General features: G+C 43.5%; 1 protein-coding gene across 1 annotated transcript in view; it reads left to right on the top strand.

The window, feature by feature from the left end:
- The window catches only part of LOC119129875 (CUB and sushi domain-containing protein 3-like), a 140,824-nt gene that overhangs the window by 41,083 nt on the left and 77,585 nt on the right, over positions 1 to 22,156 (top strand). The window contains 2 exon segments of the mRNA XM_037263228.1: positions 3,101 to 3,213; positions 14,617 to 14,814. Of these exon segments, the coding sequence (XP_037119123.1) occupies positions 3,101 to 3,213; positions 14,617 to 14,814 (311 nt within the window).

The following is a 22,156-nucleotide window of genomic DNA, read 5'->3' as shown; positions in this document are numbered from 1 at the left end:
GGGGGGGGGGTTCCGTCGAATCCCGAACCTGCGAGGAATTGGCTGTCGGTGCTAAGAGCTGGTGTGACTGCCATTTATGTGGACTGTTGTTGTGGGATGTCCACCATGTTTGCAGCAAGTTAGCCATCATTGGACAGTGTGTTTCAGCTGAACACAAATGGTGCAGGAACACAGGTAGACAGACAAATTTAATGAATGGCCCACCACCATAGCCAAGAACCTTGATGTGGCTTGGCTAGTGACTAATTTACTTGACACCGAGGACTCGCCGTCGATTGTAAACACGTACTGAAAATGGGTGTGCATTTGTGTGTGACTGTATGTGTGAGTATACATATGTATATTTGCGTGTGCGTATACATGTCACAGAGACCAGTGCTGTTAATCAATCACATGATTCCAGACCCTGAACTTTGCACGTGACTGGGAAAATGAATCAAGCTGCAGACAGGAGAAAAAGTATTGATGGAATGGAAAAAATCTTCTCAACTGATAGAGATTTCTCGCTTTTCAACCTCCTTGCACATAATATAAAAGTTAAAAAGTGTGAATGTCCGCAGTGAAGAACATGATAGAAAAATGGATGTGCATGCCCTTGACTCAGCAGCCAACCTGAACAATTCTAACCCCTGGACCTCATCTCCTCCTCAGTGTGTGCGTGCTCTCGTGTCAACCAGAGTTTATCTGATGATTATATGAATGCTAACGAGATGCCGCATGATGAAACGCGGCGAAATAACAGAAGCAGACGTTTGTGAACTCAGATAAAAACATCATTAACGGCCTTAACGAGGGAAGCGCGCGTGAACGTGCACGTCTGTGGAGCTGGTGAATTAATGTGAGGTGATGGCAAACGATAAGAAAAGATGTTTGAATAGAAACGACTTGAGTGATAATAATGTTGATCAAAAAACGAAATCGGAGTTTTTTTTTTCTTCCAAAATTGGACTACAGTAGCGTAGTAGGCCCAAGCGTTCAAGGCACTAAAGCAAACACAGATGTTGGGATGAGATGAAAATGATAAGCTGTGGAACTTGATTGGACATTTTGGAAATCTATTCTCCGATAAGAGGATCCTGCATGGCAACTCAGCGTTCCTCCAATTTCACTTCATGTTGGTATCATGACTGACACAGTTGCCCACCTTTGTGTTGTTCACTCAAGGATGCCACTTAGCAGCTCAGTTGTCATGGTTACTATGTGAAAATAATAACAAAACAGCCACAAGTGTGCCGGGCCGGGTGGGGTGGAGCAACTCAGTTCCACCGAGACTGATTTATGTCCGCCGGCGACCCTGCACGCATGACTTGCCATAAAGCCTCCTGATTAAACGGCATATTCAGGAGCGTTGGACGACCGGGCTGTGACTTACGTCTCGCTATCGTGTGTATCGATCTCATTTTGATGTACTTTCAAACACAGCCATCTCCGATGAGGACATTGTTTATTTTTAATCTATTTCAATGTGGAGAATACGTTACCATAAGTGCAAAATGCAAGTCTATCAGCTAGCTTGATGCTAGTCTGAAATGCAAAACTCAGTTGGAGGCTAACTAAGTAAAATAAGTAATTGGGCCTTTTTAACAAATACTGTGGCAGATGTGCTTAATGATAGCCCCGGCTTGTAAACGAGTTCAAGAGTTTCTGCAGCCAGGTCTCTTTCATATTTATCTTCATATTTGACATGATTAAAAAAATAAAAACAACTTGCTATATCTTTGCTAGAAAAGTGTCTTTGCACAAACAGAGGATGGCAGTTGTTTTCCAGAGAGCAGAAGAGACCGAGGAGACTTTTACTCATGTTTGTCGAAGAAATGAATAAATGGACGTGCGGTCTAAAAGATGAAAAGGCGTGATTGAAGAGAGTGCGAGGAGCAAAGCTAGGTCGGCAACAACAAAGCCAACTGTCAGAACATGTTGGAAAGCGAATTTTCGAAGACGGCTCTTTGGAACCAAGTGCTTTTTGCAACAAGATCCCTTTTTGGCCTATTTGGCAGCGATAGCCAAAGTTTCTTTTTAGCTCACAGAGGTATTATTTATTATCTATTATTGCCTTGTGCATTTTGTGTATCCGCATATTTATATGTAAAAAAATATATAATTTCCTTTTTTACAATGTTTCAGTCAATTAAAACCAAAACTATTACTTTACGACCTCAGCTAACCGCTGCGGAGATCCATATGAATCGAAAAAGAGTGAAGTCTTTTTCCACACTTTTTATGCACGTCCGTTTTCTTATAGCTCCGAAGACAATATTGAAAAATCAATCAAAGTAATTGGGGAAAAAAAGTGATATAGTTGGGTGCCTCCTTTCAGAAAATCCACCATTGCAGCGTCGCCTTTGTGCTTCCTCCTGGATGTTTTCCTGTTTATATATCAAGCAACAGCGTGATGTCACAAGTCTATGAGCTTTAATCTTGTTGCATGATTTATTTAAAAGCCCACTCCACTGAGCTACCGCACGCACCCCCAGCGCTTGGTCCTTTTTTAAAATGTACTTTGAAATAATGGAGACGCGTTGTACCTCAGAGGCTGGGCTGAGGGGAGCAAACACAAATAGTGGTGTAATCAAACCGGCCGAGTATAAATAGGAAGATGATTTCCTGGAAGACAATTTGCGTGTGCGGCTATTGTTGTTCAACACCGTCTATACTCTCGGTGCGGTTACCAATTTTTGACTCGATGATTAAAAACCTCTTAATGAGATGCTAAATGCATTAGTGTGTAATTATGTGCCTTATCTTCCTTTCTTCTTTGTTTTATGTAGACAGCGTTTTGTTACAGCTGTTGAAAATGTACTTGATAGATTTATCTTACATTATATATGGTATATTTTATATTATTTCATTATTATTTATATTATATATATTAAGTTCCCAGTCTACAATGCATGTGTTTCTAATTTGAGAGTAATAGACTAATTCAAAATGATAGTATTGGTAGGCTGCTCCATTGGTAGAATTTGACATTAGATCAAATAAAACCTAATAATTAAATCAAATAAAGGCCAATAAATTTCAGGTTGTGTTTTGCTGACTATGAGGCAACTCAGAAATGATGACAGTGTTGTTGATGTATTTTCTTTCTGTGCCTGTGTAGGTTAACCGGGTTCCAGGTGCCTCCTCCGGTCACTAGCACCGGGAATGTCTTCTCTTTGAGGCTGACGAGCGACTTTGCCGTCTCCGCACACGGCTTCAAGCTCATCTACGAAGGTCAGAACGTGTCACCGTGTGTGTGTGTGTGTGTGTGTGTGTGTGTGTGTGTGTGTGTGTGTGTGTGTGTGTGTGTGTGTGTGTGTGTGTGTGTGTGTGTATGCGTGTGTTTGCAGCAACAGTGCTGGCGAAAAAAAATGAGGCACAGCTCGCCTCGATTTGAATGAGCAAAAAACTTCTCGCAGATGTTGTTTTCAGTCGAGTCAAGGTTGTGATGGGCTCTCGTATTTTTTCCGTTGAAAAAAACTGAATCTGAAGGAGAGTGATAAGAAGAGAATTGTATTTTACAAGCTGTAGGAAAAAAACAAGCTTGAATGTGAGATTCGGAGTGAGTTACAAAATGTCCCTGAAGGCACCGCGTTGCTCGTGGACCGTGGCAATATGCAGGCCTCCCTTTCCCCCCCCCAAGTCCAGCATCTTTGAAGGACCTCAGAGAAAGTTCTCAAGGATTTGACATGTTCACTTTTCAGCTTGTCAATGGTGACACTTTAATTCCTTCTCCACAGCGAGCTGCTGTCAAGCCCGGCCCGCGTTGTGTGAGCGATCGCGTCGGGCGGTAAAAGTGCCACGGTGTGACCCAAAAAGTGGGACATTTTCAAGATGAACCCACTTACCAAAGACTCTTCGTTTCAGATGTATCGGCGGCGGAAAAAAAAGACAAATCTTTTTCTTTGCGGTATCCAAAGTGCCAGGCCTCCATTTTTGTAGTCAGTGAAAATGGACGGTTTCGAAAGTTGAGCACAGAGCGTGCAAATTAAGCCTGTTCCAAGTGCAATTTTAAAACCGGCCAGCCGACTGACAGATGAATCGATTTCAACTCTGGTTGCTCTCCAAAACGACTGATTTTGTGGGACTCCATTTTTTCGTTGGCCTGGAAAGTAATTCAGGTCATGGCCCATTTTTTTTTTTACCGTACTGCCGTGTGGCGCTGACTTCGAAGAATGCCACAGATCCATTTTCCCTCTTCCCATAACGTCCACATTAACTCTTCCTTTTTTTGCGGCAGGTAACCAACTCGACGTGATTCTCTCAGATGAAAGCCCGGATAGAAACAAAATAAATACATCAATAAAAATAGCTGAAGCGGTGGCTAAAATTAGCACTCATTATGTCGAGATCAAATTTAGATTCAGAAGAACTTTGATGTGGAAGTTAGTGCAAAAGGTGTGGGCCCTGCTGGGGCAAGTGTCATGCTGCAACGATCTAAACAAGACGTGATCATGTGAACTCCCGGGGAAGGTCCTCCGCCATGTTAACGTGTAGAAGACTCCTCGATGCTTTCTTCCAATCCATGCAATTTCATATTAAGAATGAGATTTTCTTGCTTTGATGTCATTGTGGGATATCTCCACACATGCACTTTTCCCTGTGAAGACTGCCAGACCATCATTAATTCATGGGGCAGCACACATGCACGCTTGTATGCATTTGTATGTATGTGTGTATGAGGGCGGGCGGGCGGGCGGCAGAGAAAGGGAGTGATGTATTATTTAGCATCATGTCAGAGGCGGTTTGATATTGTGCTGATGAGAAGGAATCACAGATGATCGCGCGGACACACACACACACACACACACACCATGTTGAATAATTATTCTTTTTGTTTCCGCTCTTTTCTTTCACATTATTCACTTAAGTTCATTTAGAATGGCGGTAGCCGCGTTCTGATCACATACCAGGGCGGCCAGGACGCCTGCTTTGGGTGGCCCGTCTTCGTAGGCTCAAAAGTCAGATCATGTGGGAATGTTCTGAATCGCTAATTTTGTTTTGGTTCTGTTATTTGGACGAAATGTGTTCATTATTATGCCCAATAAGCATCCCTAGTTTTCAATGATTGAAAGTTATAATGAGCACTAGCCTTCTGTTTTCGTGACGGGATATTTTCAGCTCTTTGCAAATCACAATTAAATTGACTTGAGAGTTTTCTAAGTTGAAACTTTGAGAACTCAATAGAATAGTTAGAAACTCAAAAACAGAAATCCAACCCATCTGTTAGGTTTGTTTAAATAGTCAATTCACCGGCTGCGTGCTTGCCAATTAAATAAATAATGCCAAATCAAAAATAAGTCAAGCAGAAAACATTTTGAATGAAAAATCAAAGTTTAATAAATGACATCATAAACTTCCTAGATGTTGAATAGTCAAATAAAAACAATTGTGAGACGCTACCCGGAACTCCAAATATCACCAAGATTTAAAAGCATACTTGGAGTGTATTTTTAAGTGTTGTGTCATGTTCCTCGTGCGAGCGTGATCAAGTCGCGATATCAGTTGTAGTGACACTGCTCAAGTGTGAGCTGACAAAGGCACTCACTCAGTCAGATAATGGATGTGGCCTTTTCACTGACAGGGAGCCAGCCTGTTTTTGTTTGCGCACCAAAAAGGAAAAAAGCAAACATGTCTGATGTTGCCATTGTGGACTTTGGACTGTTTAATATTCAGCTTGGGCTTAAGATGCACATCCCATTCAAAGGAGCTTTTCTTTTCTCAAGATGAAACAGAACAGTCAGCCAAAAATTGGGGTAAAACATTTGGATGCAACCTCGGTTAGAGAAACACTAGCGGTGAATAAATAGTAACCTACGACGGCAACCTTTCTGTAATTAAACATGTAGCCCTGCTTTGCCGCCATACTTGACCTTCTGTGGTAATTGTAAAAGTTAATCGACGAGTAAATGTGATCCTATGCGGCGGATGAACAAAGGTGATGCATACGCTAGCATGTGGACCTTTCCATTGATTTGGCCTGGAAAGGTGACCTGTGACCTTTCAAGTGTGCTTAGTGTTACTGTGTCCGATCATAAAACCTTAATTAACTCTAGAGACAGTCTTAATTGGACTTTCATCATTATTAACTGTCATCCGAGTGCAGTGCCCCTCTCGTAATATGATAAATGCCTACAAGGCACTGCACTACTGGCGCTGCCAAAGCACTGCTTTTGTCTAAATGATGTTTGCTCTCATTGGGAATGGGTGTTTTACTGACGTAAATACCTGAACAAGTGTTTTTGTATGTGTGTGGCAATTTTAGACTTAACATATGTTCTGCCACCACAGGAGACACGTCTTGTTTTATTCCCCCCCCCACCTCCTACTTGTTTCACATCTATTTCTTTCATCCCTTATATACCCCCCCCCCCCCCCCCGACACACTATTACATGCGGCACACCAGCAAATACGCATAAGGGCTGTGCACATGTACACCAGTGTGGCTCGGGTCATGCATTTCAAATGAGGGAGAAAATGTCAGCACTGTCCCCGGAGACAAAACGGGGGAGGTGTAAAGCCCTGGATATGAATGCGGAGGTGTGTGTCCGTAACGGAAATACATGTACGCCGCATATATCCCATGTTAATCCGTCCAGGTGGAAAGTACACCTTCCACTTACGCCAACTGGATTGCTATTGTTTTAATTGTCGTACAACGATTAACAGACGTTGCTCAATGGTGTAATATTACATCATAAAAAGTCTCGCCAATGACAGTGTGTCCGTGTGACGACGTAATAATGTCCTCACAGTAAATGGATCTTGACTTGACAGGACACTGATGAAGTCTCATAGCCAAAACAATGACCAACTTCCATTTTGTGTAAGCCTGACAAAAAATGCCCCAAAACGTGGTTATCGGTCTAATACCTTGGTATTTTAATTAAAGTGTAGCGAGCGACATAAAAGAAGTTTGATGTGCGCCAAATGATATATTGACCTCATCTGAACGATTTTCACGACTGTTTGTCTGGGAATCATAGTCAACTTGAAAACGATTCATTGATGCCCAATTAAGCCAGATATCCAAGCTTTTAATTTCGATCTCTGAATGTAATGTTTGAAGTTTTGACGAGCGTGTGTTTGCATGTAATGCTTGTATTTGCCACTCAGCTCTCCGGGGAGGTTGCCGTGACGTTGGATTTAATAAGTCACACTGCAGTAAGCGCGCCTATTAGATACCCACACAGATTGACACGCGCATACTAAAGCTAGCCAAGCAACGCATGCACTGATGGTGTTAGCGCAAATAAACATATAGCATGTTTCCCCCAATTGCCGCCCTACTTTAATAGACAGTGCCAGGGTAAGTTGTATAATGGTGTGTTAACCACAGTAGTTGCAAGAAGCAGATGCATGGTCTTCTAACAAACACAATCGTCCTCGTAACTGCTGACATGCAATGGTTACGTGCTGCAGTCATTTAAAAAAATATTTGAGTTACTAGTTTTTTTTTTTTTTTATAAATTTGCAGACTCCTCCCATTTGCTTAAAACCATTACTAGAACCTTCGAGAAAGTCTTCACCAGTGGAAGAGAGTTTGGCCAAGACAGCACACATGCTGGGCGTGTCCCCACTGGCACTAATGTGTACACAGCGTACCGCTTAAAAATTCATCCATCACTTAGCAGCATTAACCTTGCGCAGGCTTCCACCCCTACGTCAACACACTTGCTGTCACTTTCTTTGAGGACAAGTCAAAGATCCGTCTGAAGTGGCTGCTGAAAGGGAGGCTTTAAAAAGGAAAAAAAGAAAAAACCCTCTGGCGACCCCTAGGGACGTCAATGTTCATTACCGCCGTCACATCGAGCAGAGAGAGACTTTGAGAGTTGGCAGTTCTTGGCATGAGAATTACAGGAAAGGTTATAAAGTTGAAGGTGTCACTTCTAAATTAGTAAATGGTAGCTGAAATTTTAACTGGGAGACAGAGGAAGTGAGATCTCAAGACCTACAATGGAATCATGGTCTGGACAATGTCAAGAATTACATTGGAGAAGATGGAAGAAAATGACTTGGACTATATAGAGACATCATCTACCTCGTCTAGTTCGACCAATTGGAGTGCAGAGTTGTTTTGGTCAAACAGTCAGCCCGGTTGTCCACTGTCATCATTCCGCTTCCTCCTGGAACATGAAGAGCACCACAGCAGGGATGAACAGGAATGGAACACAACTGGATGACCTTGACTTTGCACTCAGATAGCCTCTACCAGATGCGAGATAAGAACATCAGTAGAGACAGGGCTGTGGATCAATACAAAGAAGATCATGAAGATCAACGCCAGTGCCAGAATACCAGTTACGGTCAGTGGAGGCGGACTCATTTGGTCTACCTTGGAAGATAAGACAGAGACATCAGAGTCACAATTGGCAAGGCAACTGTTGTCATGCGGAACATCTACTGTGACTGGGTGGATCAGTTCTTCAACAGACCTTTTGGATCGGACAAGGTATTGTTAGTCTGCAGAGTTAATCTAGCCGTGCCTTCGTTGACATCACGGTTATCGTATTTAGACAAACGTTCCACGCAAACAAACATCTTCTTATTGTCCCAAGGCAAAGATACTATGACCTGCTCAAGGTGAAGCTACAGAGCATCTTCTCCGCGGGACTGAACATCATCGCCGATGAAGCCTTGACACTAAAAGCCAAGAAGACAGCGAAAGGCAAAAGAAGAGAGCCCATATGCGTGTGCATGTGTGTTCAGCGAGCGAAGAAGTGTCGCGCGCTATTGATCAGCTCTGGAGGGCCGCATTCATTTACTCAGCTCTGTTCAATGTCACATATGGCATCTGATCTTTTTTTGGAAATCCCTTTCTCTCAGCCTCTCCGCTTCACTGTGCTGTTGAGTCTCTTAATGGATATCGATTCAATTTTCAGGACATACTGTAGCTTTCGATCTGCCTTGGCTAACCCCGTCCGCCTCTGCTTTCGCTATCCGAGGTGACGCCGTCTTTCCAGATGGCACCAATTTCAAAGTGCGTGCGTGTGCGCGCATGTGTTGCACAAAACCATTTCCTATTGGACGCCGGCTCCGTCCCTCTGGGCCTAACGAGCCGTTATTGATCGAGCCAATTAGCATTGTCGCCTTTTAATTAATACCGCTGCCTGATATTCACGGGTGCACACGGCGAGTTTTAATTCACGCCAAGGTGAAGAATGCTCTTTTATTGTCACTGCCCTCCGCGCAGTGATTCAATATTGATATCTCGTTCTCACTCGTAAAACAATTCAGTGCATTAGTGGAAGGATATTTTTTTTTCCCCATGACTGCCTTCCGCTGCTGGACGATCTATTATAACTCTATCTGGTATATTTGGAATTGGTTGCTTAGCAGCCAACCGTGAATTATCATGTATTTGGCGCTGGTTAGCCTTTGTTTGTTCCAAAGTGGCTAGCTATTAGATGCGCCTTGTGACATCACAGCGATGCCATTTTTCGTTTGGCGATGTGTATTTTTTTTTAATTAGCTATGTTGCAGCACAGTATATTCCATAAATCAGAATAAAGTTTTTACACTAGTGGGAGTGCATTTAACAAATGATTGCAAAGAAGATTTTTTGACTTTCCCTTTAATAATGAATGAATGAGTTGCAATGGAGAAAATGAATCATAGCATAGCAAGGTCTTCAAAAGACCACAATGCCCTTAAATTGTGTCGACCTGACTGAAAACAGCAACCTGCTCCTTTTCTTTTTTAAATTCCTTTTAGCCTTTTATGTAGCAAGGCTTTTTGCAGTCGGCTCAGCACTAACCTGCTCTTTATCTGGTTGTCCAGAATGGAGCTAAAATGGCCTGGAGTTGCTTCCCAACTTCTCAGCTAACCCCGTGTCTAATTGTTCACACGGCACCCGAATAACATGAAGGCACGGACGCTCTAAAGCCGGACTCTCGCTCGCTGCAGGGATGAAGGTGCATTTGCTGCGTAATAAAGATCCAGCGAGATGTTGCCTCCCAGTCCTGTAGCGTTTGATCTCCACGAGCATTAGCAACACGCTCGCACGGAGAAAATGCATCTTCACGGCTGCCAGATGTCGTCGGATGCAATCTCTTTCCCCTCCCCCTGCTGTTGATGCCTCCATAAATAATGATAATTGCTTTTAATCACACCGGCGCTGAAGTGGCTGCGACCGTTGCTTTATTAGAGATGTTCATCACTGTCCTTGTAAGGTTGTGCTGGGATGTTGTGTGAAAGTAAGTTGCTGACATTGCAGCTTTTCAAAAACTTAATGGAGCTTAAGCAGAACTGTAACGCCATAGATGAAAATATGTAATGTGGATCTGTGGACTTTTGTTTGACATTTCCCCAGCTTGATCATCTTTAAACTGCTTACTTTGACCATGCTAAGGCTTTTTTGTTTCGAATTCCACTTTTTTGTTAAACAGCGACTGGCTCATGGCCACATTTATAATCCAATTTCAATGCCACACATTCAATAATACCATTATCTCACGGTATGTGTGTATGTGTGTGCGCACGGCCTTGTATTTTTTTCTATGCGCGCTTTCAGCCGCCATCAAAAAGAAAAAGAATTTGCGCACGTCTGAATGACAGACAGCTCAGCGGATACGTTATTAAAAGTGAAGGGAGACAGACGTCCTCCCGCTGTCAATAGTGCTAATATCGCACAAATATTACAGCTGAGAGCGCGAAGCTTCTGAAAGGGAAGAAAACAAATGGAAAAAGCTTTCTGCTGGATCTTTTCAATCGGTTTTAGATTGATGTATATAGAAGCAAAAGAGGCGTGATTACTTTAAATCCTTGATGGATGTCACTCAGCTATTCACACTTAAAGACACCTCATATTTCCGTTTGGGAACTCGTACCGTTTTGCGCAGTTTACAAGAAAATGTAAAGATGTGAATATGACTGCGATGTATTTGTACACCTCAAGTGGTGGAGCAGGAGGAAAGGGCTAGGTGCTTTGGGAAGCCTTTGAAAGTGTGGAGGACTACTTTGAACTTGATGCATGGTGGGATGAGAAGAGCGTGAAGGTTCTCAGGGGCGATAGGAGGGACAGGCCTCTGGAGTGGAAATGTGCCAGTGAATTGGGAATATATTGAAGTTATCTGCCGGGTTTGGAGCATGAGCCTGAAACATTTGACAACATTGCAAAAGAACTGCGAACATTTTCAAGAAATAGCAAAGATTTTTGTTGTAGAGTATCCACTCTGTTTTTTTGAGTCAAAGAAGGAGCGAGAAGACGAACACTACTCGCTTGAATATCTCTCCAAATTTGAAAGATTTTTAATGGAAAATGCCTTTGTTTTTTTTCTTGTTGCTAGATTCGTCCATCATACGTATCTTTTGTGCGCTCCTTGAGCTGTTCTGTTAAGGTGAAAAAACAAAGATGGCTCCTCTTTAATCCAAGATGGTGCTGACAGACGGTTTTTTTTGGGTGTGTCATCCATCTCACTAAAACCCGGTAAAAGCATAAAAGCGTCTGACGTTTCTTCCATCATTCCTTTATTATCATTATTTATTTATTTTTTTAGCCGTAACTGTAATTGCTTATCAAGGGAGAAATAAAAGTCCAGGTAAATGCTTCCCGGAGTGGAGGTTAGATGACTGTATCCCGGCCTGCCGACTGTATCTCCGTATCTGCGTGCGTGCGACGAATGCAGATCAGTCTACAGATGGGCCGTAAAAAGCAGCAGCTTGTAATGAAGCGAATGAGACCGGAATGATCGTTATGGCGGACCAGAGGGGAGAGGCACAAGGGGTGAGAAAGAGCGAGGCAGAGATGGAAAGACGGAGCGAGTAATTAGGGAGGAAGAAAAGGTGACGATAAATAATTGAGGGCGCCCGGCAGTAAACTGGCGAGAGTCTGGCACGACCGCTGGCGACCCAATCCAGTGTCGTGATGGAACTATGAAATGTCGGCAAACTCGGGCAGGCGGATCAAAGACAACTTTACATTCATAATGTAAAATAGTGAGTTGGTGTCGCGGAATGCGCGATTGTGCTGGTGTTGCCCAGGTCTGCTAGCTTACAAGATAGATAAACGTCAGTTAGCCTAATGCTAACATATAATGGGAAAGTCCATAGACAGGCTACTGGAAATTAGCATGGATTAAACAGTAAGTCTTCAAATGCAATACATGCAATACATGCAATATATGCAATGACGACTAGCTACTGCTTCAAGTTGTTGGAAATCTTCTCTGTCATTTATTATAGCTCCACCTCTGAACTAAAGATGCTCAACTCTAACTGTAATACTTACCTCAGGGTCAAAATGTAAACACCCCCCTCAAAAGTATTGATTTAAAAATTACACACTATAGCGGCGGTGTAAAAGATGAAGAGCAATAAAGCGGGGGTTCACGTGCAATCGTGTCGAGCAAATGATTGGAACGAGGGAATGTAATTTAAGGGAAGCCCGGATGAAAAAGTGATGAAAGCAACGTGGCAATAGCATGTGTGCGCGTAGTATTAAATGTGTCTGTGATAGGACGACAAAGCGCCGCGAGCATCCCGACGCCACCAGGTACACAATCAATAGGCCGGCAGGTCACAAGCCGACATCCGATCACGGTGGGGCCGCCACAATGATGGATGACCCTGCCTTTCTATGTGTGTGTTGAGATAAGCCGGGGGTCCTCAGCCAAGGCATTCCTGCAAAAAGACTCTACCGGGAAGCGCAAACCCAACTAATGACTGTACATAAAAGTATGTTCATTTCCTTTCTGTTTTTTACTGGTTCGTCTAGAGCCGAGACTCGTTTGGAGGCAAATTTATCCCGCCATTAAGTCAATTATGTCCTCGTTTTCTCCTTTCCCCCCCAAAAAAAGTTTTAAGCGCCGCGGCCCTCATTAGCCGAGTAATGGATGCTATTCATATCGAGGAAGCTTTTTTTCGAGAAAGAAAGAAAGAGGGAGGGACGTCTCACGGCGAGTGATGAGCGTCGCTCCGGCAACAATAGCGAGGCGTCTCGGAGTTAAATGAACGATCTAGAAGTCGTTAATTGGCGTGATAGCGATCAGTCGTCGCCGCCCACCGGCTCCTCGGCGGGGCTTCCCTGTATTTACATCTATTAGCATGTAATTAAACATCTGTTACAGAGTGATTAACCATTGACATAGGCATTAATAATAAAGAACAAAACATTTATAGCAACAAGGCTTCATGAGAATATCTGAACTCCGATAAAAACGATGTCTGGAATAATTGATGAAAGCCTTAACACAATAGGGCAGTAACTTGACTTTGACGTAGCGGCGCTAGCATGTATGACGCTAACGTTGGCAACATGGTTGCCCTTAACCAGTCTCAGCGATCATCCTCCTTTCTTTCCTCCTTCCCAGCCGCCCCTCAATCATCCTCCCCCCTCCAAACCTCCCTAAATCCTATCTGTCTGCACGCTTTCATCCTTGTATCAATCACGCGGAAACTGTAAGAGCAGAGCCGGTCCCCGGTCTCCCATCAGCATCCTGCTTTATGGCTCGTAGCGTCCTCTGCTCCCCCTTTCCTCCCTCCCTCTCGCTCTCCCATTCACATATAGAGTAAATGTGTATACAGTACACATCTGCCAGCAACATATGCACACAGGCAAATGCATCTTGAGGGAGAAAAGTCATTAACTTTAAAGGCTGCACGGCTACAGCTGATCATTTCCATCTAATTTGGAGTTTTGTAGAATATATTTTATTATATGGTACTCTGTACGCACTGAAATATGCAAGAATGTATATGTGTGTGTATAGGATGCAAACTTTTTGAAAATTCAGCCTGCATTGCGCAACCCTGAGTTGTTTATCTGGAAAGCGTTTCTCTCCCCCACCCCCCTTGCCTATCTTGATGACATCTGACATCTTTGACTTGCGCCGAGGGATCCCGCTTTTCATAATGGTGCCTGCTCTCGGGAGACCGTTTTGCTTTCAACATATCCTGCACCTTGACAGAGCTGAAAAACTTGTCAAGGAAGCGGAAGACGAGTCAGTTCCGTCCCAGCGACCGCGCTTTCCTCGGCGTCTGATTCTAAAAAAAGTTGAATCGTGTTTCTTGGCATCTGGCCGCCACGACCGGAGAGCACGCAAATGCTCTCGCAGGACGCGGCGGTCTGTGCTGGCAGAGACGACGGCGCACGGAGGCAAACATCTGCTCGACTTCACGGGCCTCGTCTCCCGTTGGCAGTGTGTGAAAGTCTGGCTTCCCACGGGGCCTCACGCATGGTGTTCATCAAAACAATCGAGCTAAATCGCTACTTACCATTGTAATCTTGATTTATAATTGCTTAACATAGTCCTGTGCGACTCTCACCGTTAGGAAATAAGAATTTAGGAATTCAGCGACGTTTGGCAACATATTTAAGCTTTTTCAGTCAAGTTAGATTTGCCTCTGTTGTAGCACACTGCAAAGGTTTGAATGTGGATAAGGAAAACTGGAGCAGGACCAATATTTTCAGAAAAAAAAAAAGCCAGTTTGTTTTGTCTTTTGGAGTGTAATAAAGCTTTGCACTCCTCGGAGTTCCACTCCAGTCATCAACCACACGTTAATTGAAATCTATAAGCGCTCCGATGGGATGCATTGTCAAGTTACTGCCCTTTTCTATGATCATACATTTGCAGCTGGAGTGACGCTCCGCCCGGTTAACCCGACTGACCCTCCTTTCTTCTGTTCTCCGCCCACAGAGCTGCACAGTACATCCTGCGGGAACCCCGGCGTGCCGCCCAAAGCGGTGCTAAGCGGCGGCGGGCGCTTTGCCGTGGGGGACAGCGCGCGCTACGCTTGCGTGTCCGGCTACGTCCTGGACGGCCACGCCACGCTCACCTGTGTGCTCAATGCCGGGAACACTGCCGTGTGGGACTTCCCCGCTCCCATATGTCGAGGTACTACATGCCGTGCCGCCGCTTGGCGTGCTGTGGCTTTACTGAATGTTTTGAGGTGAAAGGCCTGGCACATGCATGTGCGTGCTTGTGTATGCGTGAGCGAAGGGATCTCGGATCTTTGTTCATCATGTCACAAATCCATGTTTTTGACCATTTCCACTAATCCCACCCCCTAATTTGAACCCCGTCTGACGTTGAATCTCCAACCCTAATCCTAAACCTTGAGCACCCACCCAAGCATCAAGCCTAACCCTTAAATTCTTGCCTCAACCCCTAATCCAAAATATAAACCACTAACCTTTAACCCTATGTCCCAACCCCTAGTCTCCTATCTAATCCTGAACCTAAACACCTAATCTCTAAACATACCCATGATCCCCAAACTCCTAGACCCTTAAAAATCTCAACTCCCAAAGCAAAAGTTTTGTTTTAACTTCAAGCTTTCTAGAAAATGGACCATAATACAAATGTAGCATGTACAAAATGGTTGTTATTTTAGATGAAATGAGTCAACACCCCCCAATCCCAAAAACAAAATAGAAGGCATATATAACTTCCTGGACTCATGCTGCGCCACCTCACTAGCAAGTTTTGTCAACACAAAACGACGGTGGCGCACAAACACAACCTCATTAGAATGTGATTAAAAGTGACCGTCAAACCAAATACTCCCCGTGACTCACCAGACAGCCCTTCGACACAAACGCGACTCAAACGTGTCTTTCGCCAAAGAATCGCAGCGTGAAACAGATTCATGTTTTGGTTTTTGACGCCCCCTCTTCCCTCCTTTCCTGGAAATGAGTCCGTTAATTGCTCAAATTCCTATGAAGAACACAGTGGGTGTCAATCACGAAGACGCGGTGCAATAGCGGGGGTTCCTGAGGGGGGTGCGCGTGGTTGCCAATATGATCAAAGAAACTAAAATGGAAGCCACGCCAGAGACGTCACTGGTGGCAGAATGGCTTGGACTCGCATTGCGTCTTCCATACAGCCGCCGTTTTACTTTTTCTAATTGAAGACACCCAAGATTGGCTGAGGAGGGTAAAAGAGTTCATTGGCGTTTTGTCTAATAGGGAACATTCACTCTCAATTAACTATATCTGTGTTCTATAACGCTGGTCCTCATTAAGGTCAGGGCTGATTTGGAGCGAGAGGCGGGACGCACTCAGGACTCGTTAGAATTCACACAGACAAACAACAAATGACACTCAGATTCACATGGACAATTTAGAGCATGGGGTGTGTTAATTTGCCGCCTCAAACCAAAATGGATGACTTTCTATTTGTATTCATGCATCGGGCCAATACCAGCCTTATTTCAAGGTATCGGGTTTTCACGACGTCAGCCGATACCGGTAACCGATACCAAGGTGGGTAAATAAGTAACTTCACATAATTAAAGACACATTATCTCAGTATTGATTTATGCAGCCGATTAGCAGTAATATTGTAACATTTTCCGCCAGTGTCAAGTCACTCTGCATGATGATAGAAAAGGGGAAGGAGGATGCTGGGAAGCAGGAAAAGCCACTTGTCACTGGCGGATTAGTAATGTCTCTGTCACTCTTGTCAGCGAGGCTAAGAGGGGTTAAGCTAGCTCCGTGAACGCAGGGCAGCAGGCTGGAGCCTTCGCCCCCCCCTCACAAATTTTGTCATACACTTAATTCAAATTATGAGCAGTGCAATTCGGGTAATCCGTTTTAGAATGAATCATTTGAGCGTATTTGTTTTGTGCATGCTTGGATGGCAGCTCACTCTTTAATTTGGAGCCAATTGAAAGGTTGTTTTGGGCTCAAGGAACTATGTTGAAGTGAGGGGAGGAGCTCCTATAGCCTTGCCTAAAAGAAAAATAGTGCTTTGATGCCATCCTGTGACAGCAATAAGTACTAAGAATGAAATATTAAAGCTAACTAGTCAACGTACATGTTTTGAAATTTTTTTCAATGAGATCAAATATATATTTTTACTTGGATCATTGTTCCTATTTGTATGAAAAAAAAAAAACAATCCAAACTAAAACCTTCAAAAGTGTCCTTAATGTTTGTCTGAGCTCATTACTATTATACTCTTAATGTCTGCTTTAGTGCTTCTCAGTAGTCACTTTCTCCAGCACACAAAGGCTGGGCCGCTCTGTAAAGTCCGCGGCTCTGGTTCTGGCTGCTGATGCGGCTTGCTATGGCGGCGGCGGCGGCTACTAATGAGATGATGTGCAGCAGCTGGATTCCTTTCACACAACCTGTTCATCAAACGGACGCTTGCAGCCTGCTGCTTCGTCTGGTTTTTTTTTTACCCTCCTACCCTTACAATAATAGGCTGCAATGTTGTATTAAAAAAAGGTGGTCGGGGAAGTCAGGTTATCGCTTTGAAATTCCTGAACACACTTTAGATGCTACGTCGCTCGCTCACTTTTTGTCTGTGGCTATTCTGGTGCAAAAAAAAAAAAAGGGACATCAAGCCGAATAATCCTGGAAAGGGCATGCAATCATCCGCACTTGTTGCTTGTTGGAGCGAAGAAAAAAAAAGAAAACAGGTGCTATACCATCTCTTGGACTGAATGGAAAATCAATGCCATTATTTGCAAGTTAATGATTAAGAATGAGCAGAATACAGGAAAAAATCTGTTAGAAAATAATACAAATCTCCTACCTCGTGATGGACTACCACCTCCATGGGTAAAAGGATTTCTTAAATTAGACTCAGGGTTCCATGCACCCCATGGCTCCGCCTCTCATTTAAAATTAATATCGCCATTGGCGCAGCAGCTGAGGGAGGGGGTGAGCAGTGACTCATATGCATGAGGTACGACAGCGCACTTTATGAATAAAATCGGAAAAGATTTTCTGAATATTTTGCGCAATGTCTCTTTTTTTTTTTTTTTTAATGCCTGGAAAAACAAGATGCTGCCACTCTGGGCTAACCCTGTTTGGTATATGCACAAGCTCTTAAGTAGTCTAATTATTCCCTTGCCTCCTTGTGGAGGTAAAACTGCTGAGTCAAGCGGCTGGAGTAGACGAGCACACTCAACCTACCATCTGGAGCTCACACACACAAATACTGAACACACACAGTCGCTACATACCCAAGTCAATCAATTATGACGTGTGTCCATTATGTTTGAACGAAGTACGCCGTATATTAGCTCCCCCCAGTCCGCCTCGGTTCTTCTCGTTTTACTGCGTCTCTCCGTAATAGTCCCTTTTATCTGATTTTCAATTCCCGTTTAACGAGACATAGTACATTGTAATATCCTGTTCACATTGTTGAATATTAATAAAGGCCTCCCACTTAACAGACAGGCAGCTGCTTTTATGCAGAAATACGGCAATAACATGAGCTAATTCTTCCGTTTGAACTGGCTTGTCATATATCCTCGGCGTAAACAATATGATATCCTGACTCCTTTCCTCCCCTGCTGGAATTTTGCAAACGGTTTTATTTATGTGGCAGGTAGATAGTGAGCCGAGTTCATTTATAAGAACAATTTAAGTGCATGTGGAATTGTGTTTAGAAGTCTATTATTCATACTAATCACAGTCCCTTCCTTACCCGCCTGCCCCTCCCCTCCCCTCCGTCTGCTTGCCTCGTCTCCCGCAGATCAATGTAGTGTCTTGTAGTGACACTTGAAGTGGTCTTATCTCTCGCCTGCAGACCTGCTCACTGCTTCCTACTCCACACACACACACACACACACACACACACACACACACACACACACACACACGCAAGCCACATATTTCATTTCTTAGTTCATCCCCTCTAATGTTCTCGTCTCTCATTACTGGGGCAACGGATGCAGCCTTAACAATCGGAGGAGGGAGGGATAAGGATGATCTTAAGCCCCGCCGTATTTGTATTTTGGGCCTTGGGAAGGTGAACATAACAGTCTGACCCGCCATTTGAGCAGGCCTTTAAAATCAATTCACCCATTAAGTAATTATGCATATAAAAAAGGTCATTGTAGAACTTTTAAATGGCCAACAGGTCATGTTGAAGTACCTTTTGCATTGCTAATTATGTTACAAGTGCCATCTTAATAACAAGATTGCATTAAAGCTCTGGCTAAAATGAAAATAGTAAGCAAGGGTCTTATCCAGGTGTGCTCCAGGGCTCTATCCTGGGTCCCCTGCTCATCAATATTCACCTTCATTCACTTTCTGTCAATCCAACATTCATTTTTGTTGTTGCACAATTGACAACCAGCTCTACATGACCTGCAAACCACACATAATATCTCTAATTCGTTTCCTTAGATTCTTGTAGAGTTGCTTGTTTGCATCTGTTTAACAATTGTTTGTATGGGCCTCAAGGCTGTAATGGTGTTTGAGAAAAAAAAAAAAAAAAGCTTAAGAAAAATAAAAGCCTCATTTCTATTCAATCACAAATATGCAGCTTGGAAAACAAATTGTTTTTAAAAAGAAGACATGCTGGATGGACGACCAATAATCTGAAACAAACACATTTTGCCGATAAACGCAATCATATTTACACAGTAGCAACCACCAGAGCGAAGGCGACAACCAATTAAGTGTGTTTTTAGCGTAATCGCACTGGAAGGCAGGCTGTGCTAAAACGCTCTTCATTTATTGATACGACCCGCTCGTTTGTCTATTTATGGAGGTGCACGTGGTGACAAGCTTGTAAAAGAGCACAATTGCGCGCTACAATGACGGGGGTCGGCTCGGCTGCTTTAACTGGAGCGCGACGCCACCTGATGCTCCGCCTGACACGGTCCAAATCATCGTTGCTTCACTACGAAACTTTTCAACTTAATTAAACGCTAATTCATTTCCTGTTGCATAAAATCATAGACAAGAAAGTAGCATTCGGGTCCAAGTTGTGCTCGCGTCGACTGTGACTTTGTCTTGAACTCGACACAAAACTAATAAGTGAAAATATCACCTTAAGTCTCATTTATTGTCAACAAATATCATTGTTGTTATACAAAAAAAGAAAAAAACTTCCTCAATATAATCATGCAACATACCTAATTGATCAAAACAGACTAACTAAAGCTCCACCCCTCACTTCATCATAGTTCCCTTCCACAAGAAGGCGCCAAAGCGCTAGCTTTGTACTAGACAAGGTTTTGATCTTCAGTGGGCGAGGAAGACTGTTTCAACTTTTTTTTTAATGACTTAAAAAACATGTTTTGACTAATGAAGATTTTTCATGCAGTATCTCGATTTTAATGCCAGGTGCTGTTGGATTAGTGGGTGGATTTAATTCAAAATAAACAAGGCATAATAATTAGTAGAAATGTCATGCTGTTTGTTGTTATGCAAGTTTTTGACAAATTCATCAGGGTCTTGCGTTTGACTTATGACACCACCGTGTCAGTGGAGAAAAAAAAAAAGTTTCAGTCGGTGGACTTTATTGTGCTTTGGCGGCGCCGTATGCAGAAGGCTTATGTCAGGTGCGCTTTACTTAACTCTAATGTGATTGAATTAAAAATGTGTTTACCGCCATGGCTCTTTCCCCGCGACGGGATGCTGACGCTGCAAAGGGGAGCCACAATGCGGACACAACGCACACACACCAAATTTTCGTTCGCACGCACAAAATCACTAACGCAAGCTCAAGCGGAGTATAGTAGCGCTGCTGGAGTCAGCAGGGACTCATTTAGTCACTAAATGATTCAGGATGTTCACTTGCCCATGCGTGTGTCCTGCGTGAATACAAATGTGTGGAAGCAGTGGAGTGCAGGGACATGTCATGTCATACTTTAAGGGACCAAATTGTATTGAGGAGGAAGTTGGAAGTTTAAGATTAGGTTTCTCTCGATCAGCGGAACATTAAAAATGAAATGCGGTGTCCAATCACAAATGCCTTTACAACAATGGGAGCAGCTAACTCGATTCATAATATAAAATAGAGAAGCGTTGCGATTCATGCCGGGGGCGAGATGAGGAAGACTTTGTCGGAGCAACATGAAAAGCTTTTTAAGCTCGTTAAAATGGAAACGTGACGACTCACTTTTTATCGGCACGTTTTTAATGACGTCTGACAACGCTAGAGTTGTGAAAAACACATCCCACCTTTAAATTTGACTGACCTCCACTAAGGACCCTAACCTCAAGCAGGTCTTTGGACTGCACCTAACTTTGCTGCAAAACTTTCAAACAGTGCAGGTCCCATTTTTCATCTCCCAGTAAATTTGTAATTACACAAAAGTGAATAATCAGCAAAGCAAGGTCACAGCTCCACCGAGCATTTACCGTGTGACGTGTCTGATGATAATCTTGCTCAATTACTCTTAAATGACAATAACGAGCAATGTGTCATGCATTGCAGTTTTGGAAGTGACACTTCACAAGTGTACTATTTGAATGTTTTGAGTTAATGAACCTCAATGCACCTGGGTGTGCGTGACGGTCGTCTTCCTCGTGTTTTTTACCATACAGACTTCTCCCTGCCCTGGGGAGGGGAACCCCTGGCTGATTGACAGCCCTATCCCCAGTTGTCATGGAAATGATGATGGATGTGTTTGTTTTTTCGGGGAGGATGGGGGGGGGGGTGTTACCGCCGAGACCACTGTTGTGGTGCTACATCTGCATGCATAATGCCCTTTTTAGCATAAATAGACGAGGCAACGCGGTGAGACGACATGTTGCTCGTGCGCTATACAGATTAGATGGAAATTTCCTTTAAGTAGGACGCATTGCACGGGAAATACGCACGTAGTCGTCAAAGTGAGAGACGAAGCGCCTAATGAAATTTCTGCTTGGCGGAGGTCTGCACTGTGGACTTTGTGATCAAATTGAAATTTCAGGGGAACCAGTCGTCTATTTTTGTCTATTTTGCCGAGACACCTATTTTTATCGGATTTTCCACTGAATTCCCATGTGGACTGCTCTGCCATCACACAGTCAGGTGTGTGAATGCACATTTTCTGATGATTTTCACATTTCTCCTTCCATCCTAGAACAGCAATGAATGAAGTGCTCTTTTCACCTATATTCAAGTCATTTATATTCATTTCCCATGGACCGGCTGCACATGCGGCATAAAGGTAATCTCACAAACGTACATTCCCCGAGGAGCAACACTATTTTTGTTTATATTGGACGTTTAGCTCAACTAACATGAACGCGCAACGATGACACGAGAACAATAACCACACACTGTTGCAGGTTTGCGTTTTGTTTGTGTGCACAAGTGCTTCTCACCCACAGGGAGGAAGCCAATCGAGCTGTTCACCTATGCATGGCATTGAGATATTCAGATATTCTATTTACAGGAAATAGTCGGTGGCGAGCGAAGGGAAGCTAGTTAAATGTTTGAATGCATGCATTGGTGATAACACGTACTATCAAAAGGGGTTGGTCGCAGGATGTCAAAATAT

This window comes from Syngnathus acus, chromosome 11, assembly GCF_901709675.1.
Source record: "Syngnathus acus chromosome 11, fSynAcu1.2, whole genome shotgun sequence".
In the NCBI taxonomy this organism is placed as follows: domain Eukaryota; kingdom Metazoa; phylum Chordata; class Actinopteri; order Syngnathiformes; family Syngnathidae; genus Syngnathus; species Syngnathus acus.
The sequence above is the reverse complement of the archived record's forward strand: the minus strand, read 5'-3'. Positions and strand labels throughout refer to the sequence as shown.